Source organism: Lipotes vexillifer, unplaced genomic scaffold (genome assembly GCF_000442215.2).
Source record: "Lipotes vexillifer unplaced genomic scaffold, Lipotes_vexillifer_v1.1 scaffold1383, whole genome shotgun sequence".
NCBI lineage: Eukaryota > Metazoa > Chordata > Mammalia > Artiodactyla > Lipotidae > Lipotes > Lipotes vexillifer.
Window position 1 is genome coordinate 239,023 of NW_006797683.1, and position 9,031 is coordinate 248,053.

General features: G+C 37.7%; 1 protein-coding gene across 1 annotated transcript in view; it reads right to left on the reverse strand.

The window, feature by feature from the left end:
• ADAM32 (ADAM metallopeptidase domain 32) overlaps positions 1 to 9,031 on the reverse strand; it is a 184,217-nt gene that overhangs the window by 133,412 nt on the left and 41,774 nt on the right. The window contains exon 6 of the mRNA XM_007469793.1: positions 1,957 to 2,025. Within this exon, the coding sequence (XP_007469855.1) occupies positions 1,957 to 2,025 (69 nt within the window). The remainder of the gene's footprint in view (positions 1 to 1,956; positions 2,026 to 9,031) is intronic.

Consider the following 9,031-nt stretch of genomic DNA (forward strand, 5'->3'; position numbering starts at 1 on the left):
ACATCATTACCCTGCTTAAAATCTTTCATTGACTCTCTATTACCTTTAGGATAAAATCCAAATATCATGTCAATTCTTCAATTCATCTCTCTCCCTTTCCCTTCTTCAACGCTGTATATTAATCATACTAAACTTCTTGAAATTATCTAAAAGAACAATCTCTCAAATTTTGCACGCTTGCAAAGAAAGGTTTCACACTGAGTCTTCCCTGGCCCCATCCTCCCCCCATTGCCCAAACCAACCAAGCCAGAACCCAGCCTCCAACCATCTCCTTTACCAGGTTCTCACACTCCAATTCCCCTGCCCTAATCATCCAAGGGCAAGGTACCAAAAAATGTGAAACAACCTCTATTCTCCAGAGCCCACTGCAATTTTTCAAGTTAGCCAATGCTAAACCTGTTTACCTTGTTTTGCTGTTCCTTCCCACAGAAATCACAATAAAGGCTCCTGCCATGTTTTCCTATTGCTCCCTCTGTCTCCTGACCTACTCTGGTGCTTCTCCATGTGGCATGATGTGGTATGCCCTTTCCTCCTGGGAACTGTGAATAACAAACTAACTTTCCAATAGTAATCATCTCCTGATCTGTTGGCATCAGCATACCTGAATAATAATAAAACCTACATGTTAAAACACCTACTTACATGCTCTTACAATACCTCAGGTTACAGCTGTGTGTCTCCATGTCTTTCTCTATTAATGCACTGTGTTTTCATATACCATAAACTTCCCTCAATCTGGCACTGAATTCACTAGGCTACAACTGTGGATTTAAAATTTGTGAAGTGATTGAAGACATCACTATTCTTCTTTATATGCCCAATATCTAGTAACACAGATGTCATACTGGCTCAGTGCTTGTTTTATTAAAGAATACATAAACATAAATATTTGTAAGAACATAAAAAAGAGATGTTTAATGAGCATTATATGGCTGACAAACCTGGCAATTTGGACACGAACCTTTTAAAACAACTCTCAAAATCTGTAACGTAATCCTGAAACAAAATATTTTTCATAAACCAAAATATTCCCTGGAAATTTAGTCATCTTTACTAGAAATATCTCAACTTTCTCTTAAATGTTCCCTTTGCCCTTTTCCCTAATACTCTAATAAGTCAAGTATTTTAATATCCTTCTCCAAATCTCTCCTGTCTCTGACCCTCAACTCTGGCTTCCTGACAAGCTCTACAATCCTATGAATAGAAAGGGAAATTCACATTCTCTATAGTATTCCATAGATGTGACAATCAAATACTTATCTTCAAAACAAAACCTGGAAAGTATATTTTATCCCTGTTTTCTGAAATCTTTGAAATATAGGAGAAATAAAACCACACCCAATTGAGTACAAACTGAGTTATCACTTCAAGGGTCTGAAGTTCAGAGATCCTCAAATTGTTTATGGGAATAAGGAATCTAGAGGTGCCTTTAGATTAGACTCACTCAGACTTGAGTCAACAGACTCAAACAGTTGCACCATTAAAAACCACTAAAAAAAATCTTGACATTTTAATGTAAGCAGTTATCATAAATAGTTATACTATCATCATTGCTGTGCCAATAAATATCTTATAGGGCAAAAGATTCTCTAGACTACATGCTGCTCTTCGAGTACCCTAAAACAAGAATTAAAGCTTAGAGAATTTCACTTAAAAAAAATCACCATTAAAAATTTTTGTGGATTGAGAGAGGCCCTGAAGATGTGAAGTACCAGCAAAAATAAAAAAAAAATCATTTTGTTATGCAGGTTTGTTATGTAAAGATTTCAAATAAAACATTTCTGATAGAACTAATATAATTTTGAATATTTGATTCTTCAAATAGAAGACGTCTTCACTGTTCTCTGGAAGCGACATGGAAGTAAAAAGATTGGAATCTTTAAGTTCCTTTCTAGTTAGGGATAATCATACATTCATATCAAATATTCAAAAGCAAAGAAAAAGCAAAACACATACCAAAACTTTGTCCACCACGATATGCATTTCTAGATAGAGAGGAATTAAATCTGGAACAGCTGATTCTGGCTAGAAAAAAAGAATAGCAGTATTTAAAAACTTTCACAAGTTGTTTATTTTGAACTTTCAAAATATTTACTGAGTCATAGTTGAAATATATATATATATTTAAGCTATAAGACGATGTTTTGATATACATATACAATGTGAAATAACTGCCACAATCAAGCTAGTTAACATATCCACTCTCACATAGTTACCATTTTCTTTTTTCTTGTGTGTGTGTGTGTGTGTGTGTGTGTGTGTGTGTGTGTGTGTGTGTACTCCATAACAGTTTTTTATGGAGTAGTTAGGGTGTTCTATATATAATATCATGTCATCTGCAAATAGTGACAGCTTTACTTCTTCCTTTCCAATTTGAATGCATGTCATTTCGTTTTCTTACCCAATTACTGTGGTGAGAACTTCCAATTCTATGTTGAGTAAAAGTGGTGAAGGTAGGCATCCTTGACATGTTCCTGATCTCAGAGGAAATGCTTTCATCTTTTCACCGTTGAGTATGTTAGCTGTGGGCATGTCATATATGGTCCTTAGTACGTTGAAGTATGTTCCCTCTGTATCCACTTTGTTGAGAGTTTTTATTATACATGGATGCTGAATTTTTTCAAACGCTTTTTCTGCATCTATTTAGATGATCATGATTTTTATCCTTCATTTTGTTAATGTGGTATATCACATTAATTGATTTGCTGATCTTGAACCGTTTTTTCATCCTTGCAATAAACCCCACTTCAGCATGGTGTATGATTCTTTTAATGTTTTTTTTCTTTTAATGTTTTAATATTGAATTTGGTTTGCTAGTATCTTTTTAAAGATATTTGCATCTATGTTCATCAGGGATATTGGCCAGTAATTTTCTTTTCTTTTTTTTTTTTTGTGGTATCTTTGTCTGGGGTTTGGTATCAGGGTATGCTGGCCTTGTAAAATGAATTTGGAAATGTTCCCCCTTCATCTATTCTTTGGAAAAGGAGTTTGAGGATTGGTATTAATTATTCTTTAAATGTTTGGCACAATTCACCAGTGAATTGTATAAGTCTGGTCTTGGACTTTTGTTTGTTAGCATATTTTTGACTACTGATTAAATCCGCTTACCAGTAATTGGTCTATTCAGATTATCTATTTCACCATAATTCAGTCTTGGTAGGTTAGGTGTTTCTAGAAGTTTATCCATTTCTTCTGGGTTGTCTAATTTTCTTTTAATTGAAGTATAGTTGACTGACAATGTTGTGTACTTTTAGGTGTACAGCAAAGTGATTCATATATATATATATCATATATATTTAATATATATAACATATAATATATATGTATTCTTTTTCAGATTCTTTTCCCTTATAGGTTATTACAAAATATTGAGTATAGTTCCCTGTGCTATATAGTAGGTTCTTGTTGGTTATCTATTTCATATATTGTTGTGTATATATGTTAATCCCAAACTCCCAAGTTTTCCCTCCCCAGGTTGCCTAATTTGTTAACATATAATTCTTCCTAGTAGTCTATATTTCTGTGGGGTCAGTTGTAACATCTCTTTCATTTTTTATTTTATGATTTCTCTTTTTCTCTTGGTGAGTCTAGCTAAAGGTTTGTCAATTTTATCTTTTCAAAGAAGCAGTTCTCAGCTTCACTGACCTTCTCTATTGTCCTTTTGGAATCTGTTTCATTTATTTCTGCCCTACATTTGTTATGTCCTCCCTTCTGCTAATCCTGGGTTTCATTTGTTCTTTTTCTAGTTCCTTGAGGTATAAAGTTAGTTTATTAGTGACTTTTCTTGTTTCTTGAGGTAGGCCATTTATCACTAAGAACTTCCATCATAGAACTACTTTTGCTGCGTCCCACAAATTTTGGGTATATGCTATTTCCATTTTCTTTTGTCTCAAGGTATTTTTTTAAATTTCTCCTTTGATTTTTCTTTGGCCCATTTGTTGTTCAGTAGCATACTGATTAAACTCCACATATTTGTGAATTACCTAGATTTCTTAACATAAATAATTTCCAGTTTCATACCATTGTGGTCAATAAAGATGCTTCATATGTTATCCATTCTCTTAAATTTATTAAGATTGTTTTGTGGCCTAACATGATCTCTCGTGGAAAATGTTCCATGTGAACTTCAGAAGAATCTGCATTTACATGGAGTATTCTGTATATATCTGTTAAGTCCATCATTCCAATGTGTCACTTAAGGCCAATGTTTCCTTATTGATTTTCTGTCTGGATGATCTATCCATTGATTTAAGTGGGATATTAAAATTCCCTACTATTATTATATTGCTGTCTATTTCTCCCTTTAGATCAGTTAATATTTGCTTTATATATTTAGGTTATCCTATGTTGGGTACATCAATACTTACAAATGTTATATCTTCTTGTTCAATTGGCCGCTACATCATTATGTAACACCCATCCATGTCTCTTATTACAATCTTTTTTTTTTACACCTATTTTGTCTGATATAATTATAGCTACCCCAGCTTTCTTTTGGTTTCCATTAGCTTGGAAATCTTTTTCCATCACTTCACTCTCAGTCTCTGTGTGTCCTTACATCAAAAGTCTCTTGCAGGTAGCATATAGATGGGTCTTGTTTTTTTAATCCACATAGCCACTCTATGTCTTTTGATTGGAGAACTCAGTCAATTTACATTTAAAGTAATTACTGATAGGTAGAGAAATGAGAGAACTCAAATAAAATTTAAAAGTAATTATTGCCATTTTATTAATTGTTTACTGGCTGTTTGTTTCTTCATCTCTTGCTCTCTTCCTTTGTGGTTTGATGACTTTCTTTAGTAATATATTACTTTCTTTTTATTGTTTGTGTATTTACTATAGGTTTTTGCTATTTGTGAGCCATGAAGCTTACACATAACAACTTGCTGACAACAACTTAAGTTTTTTGAAAAAGCTCAACATTTTTACTCCCTGCCACATTTTGTTTTTTATGTCATATTTTATCTCTTTTATCTTGTGTATCCCTTAACTAATTATTGTAATCACAGTTATTACTATTTTTACTACTTTTGTCTTTTAACCTTTATAGTAGCTTTGTAACTGATTGATCCACTCCCTTTGCTATATATTTATCTTTCTGGTGAGCGTTATTATTTCATGTTTTCTTGGAAAAATTTAATGTGAGTTCCAGTTCAAGATGGCAAAATATGAAGATCCTGAAATCAACTCCTCCCAAAGACCTACTGAGTCTACAACTACATACGGAAAAATTTCCTCTTTTAAAAAACCTAAAGTCTGGCTGAGTGGTAACTATACATCAGGCAAATGAGAAGAAAAGTACGGTGAATCAGGTAGGATGTACTGAGACACACTCTTACCATAAATGCCACCCTCAGTGCTATGACCCACAACCTGGAGAAAATTCTAAACCTGGAGCTTCTGTCTGAGGAGTGAAGGGTTTGAACCTCACATTGGGCACCACAACTTTTAGGACCTGCACCTGAGACAAGCCCCAAAACATGGAACTTTGGAAACCAATGGGGCTTGAGTCCCCAGACTCACAAGATTGTGTCTGTCTGGGAATCAGGTCAACAAGGGCCTGGGCACTTGGACTTACCTTCTGTAGGGCCCAGCTCAGAGGGAGCTGTCATACCCAGACTTAAAGTAAAGGAAATTCCCTTGTTTATATTAAGGTGTCAGCCTGAGAGGCAGGCATCTAATTAGCACACACATCCAGTGATGAAGACTTGCAGGTACCATCTTCGTGCTTTCCCTTGTCCATGCTCCAGAGCACTATATCTCCCAGAAGAGAGCTTTTACATGCATCCGGTGCACCGATCTTTGCAGCTGACTCCCTGGGGACATTACTTGACTGCCCGACTCTGGAAGCCAAAGGAGCTTGCATTCCTAATCCCATGGGATTGTAATAATCATAAAGGAGCTCATACCCCTGTTAGGCACTCCAATTTTTATGGCAGCTACCCAGGAATACCTCTATATCACCTGGCTCTGGCAGCCAGTGGGGCTTATACTTGTGGGTCCCATAGGACAGTAGCTAACAGAGAAAGAGTTCTTAAACGGCTACCAGGCCCCAGCCAGCAAGAGGCAAAAGACCCAAGACCTCAGTCTTTCTGTTACAGAGGCCTATTAGCTAATCATCATGGCTGCAGCCTGAGAGGCAGACTTCTAATTAAACACACATCTATGGGCTAAGTGTCATGCTTTCCAGACACCTCAGAGGGTGAGTGCTATCTTCAAGGACTCCCTCTGCTACCCTCCAGAGATCCAGTTTTTCCTGCAAGGGAATTTTACATGCAATTGATGCCCTATCTTTTAAAACTAGTGCCCCAGTTTTTGCAGCTACCACCTAGGGAATGCTCCTTCAATGCCTGGCTCTGGTGGCTAGGGGGCTTGCGTTTATGAGACCCACAGGACTTGAAGCAATTGAAGAGATGGTTCTTGGCAAGCTGCCAGGTGCACAGCACTGTGGAGAAAACAGACTGAGGCACTCTGCAGTCTTCCTGTGAGGGAGGTCCCTTTGCTTGTTCTGGAGCTTCAACCTCAGTGGAAGGCTTCAGGTTTAGCACACATCCAGTGAACTACAGAGCTTCCCTCAAGGAATGTAGTCTACGGACACCATCTTGGTACACTCCCTCTGCCTTGCTTCAGCTCTCCAACAGCTCCCAGAAAAGAGCTTATACACTCATCTGGAGCCTCAGGTGACTGCTATGGAGGGGACACCGCTGGATACCCTGGAGAGCAGGGCATACACTTGCAATACCACAGGACTATATATATTTGCCTACTTTTAAAAGCTGCTGCCTGAAGATCTGGTTTCCAAACAGCCAGAATCTAAGAGCTAAGAACCTCCCCTTCGGGACACTGGCAGGTCTTGCCACATTCTCAACTATTGGGAGCTATTAAAAATATAATATGCTACTTGGATAAGCACAAAGCTTTGTCATCTTTGAGAGATGACAAAGAGCTGGGGGAGGGTTTCACCTCCTGTACAGGGACACTCCAAGACTAGGAGAGATGGCTGTTCCATCTACCATATAAAAACCAACAGAAAATCAACCAACATAAAGAAACAGAGGAATATGTTCCAACTGGAAGAAAAAGATAAAACTTCATAAAAAAACTTAATGAAAGGGAGACATGTAATTTACCTGATAAAGAGTTTAAAGTAATGGTCATAAAGATGCTCACTGAACTGGAGAGAAGAGTGAATGAACACAGTGAGGAGAATGTCAACACAGAGAGAGAAAATATAAGAAAGTACCAAAGAGAAGTCAGAGAACTGAACAATATAATAACAACTGAAAAATACACTAGAGAGGTTCAATGTTGGAGTAGGTGAAGCAGAAGAAAAAAAATCAGTCAACTCAAAGACAATGTGGTGGAACCCACCCAATCAGAGAAACAAAAAGAAAAAAAGAATTTAAAATAGGAAAGATAGCATAAGGGGTTATGGAAAAACAACAAACTAACAAACATTTGCATTTACAGAAGTCCCAGAAGGAGAAGAGAATGGGGCATAAATTTTGTTTGAAAACACAGTGGCTGAAAACTTTCATAACATGTGTAAGGAAACAGACATTCAGCCCCAGGAAGCCCAGAATCTTTCAAATTAGAATGCAAAGAGACCCACACCAAAACACATTATAATTTAAATGTCAAAAGTTAATTAGGAGACCTTCAAGACGGCAGAAGAGTAAGACGTGGAGATCAGCTTCCTCCCCACAAATACATCAGATATACATCTACATGTGGAACAACTCGTACAGAACAGCTACTGAACGCTGGCAGAAGACCTCAGACTTCTTAAAAGGCAAGAAACTCCCCACGTACCTGGGTAAGGCAAAAGAAAAAACAGAGATAAAAGAATAGGGATGGGATCTGCACCACTGGGAGGGAGCCGTGAAGGAGGAAAAGTTTCTTTTTTTCTCCCTTTTCCTCTGAGCCATGTGACTGACAGGGTCTTGGTGCTCTGGCCAGGTGTCAGGCCTGTGCCTCTGAGGTGGGAGAGCTGAGTCCAGGACATTGGTCCAACAGAGACCTCCCGGCTCCACATAATATCAAACAGCAAAAGCTACCCCAGAGATCTCCATCTCAATGCTAAGACCCAGCTCCACTCAATGACCAGCAAGCTACAGTGCTGGACCCCCTAGGCCAAACAACTAGCAAGACAGGAACACAACTCCATCCATTAGCAGAGAGGCTGCCTAAAGTCATAATAAGGTCACAGACACCCCCAAAACACACCACTGGACACAGACCTGCCCACCAGAAAGACAAGATCCAGCCTCATCCATCAAAATACAGGTACTAGTCCCCTCCACCAGGAAGCCTATACAACCCACTGAACCAACCTTAACCACTGGGGGCAGACACCAAAAACAACAGGAACTATGAAGCTTCAGCCTGAGAAAAGGAGACCCCAAACACAGTAAGTTAAGCAAAATGAGAAGGCAGAGAAACACACAGCAGATGAAGGAGCAAGGTAAAAACCCACAACACCAAACAAATGAAGAGGAAATAGGCAGTCTACCGGAAAAATAATTCAGAGTAATGATAGGAAAGATGATCCAAAATCTTGGAAATAGAATGGAGAAAATACAAGAAACGTTTAAGAAGGACATAGAAGACATAAAGAGCAAAGAGACAGTGATGAACAACACAATAAATGAAATTTAAAATTCTCTAGAAGGAATCAATAGCAGAGTAACTGAGGCAGAAGAACGAATAAGTTACCTGGAAGATAAAATAGTGGAAATAACTACCAGAGAGCAGAATAAAGAAAAAAGAATGAAAAGAATGGAGGACAGTCTCAGAGACTTCTGAGACAACATTAAACGTACCAACATTCAACTTACAGGGGTCCCAGAAGAAAAAGAGAAAAAGAAAGGGCCTGAGAAAATATCTGAAGAGATTATAGTGGAAAACGTCCCTAACGTGGGAAAGGAAATAGGCAATCAAGTCCAAGAAGCACAGAGAGTCCCATACAGGATAAATCCAAGGAGAAACACAACAAGAAAAACATATATATATATATATATATATATTTTTT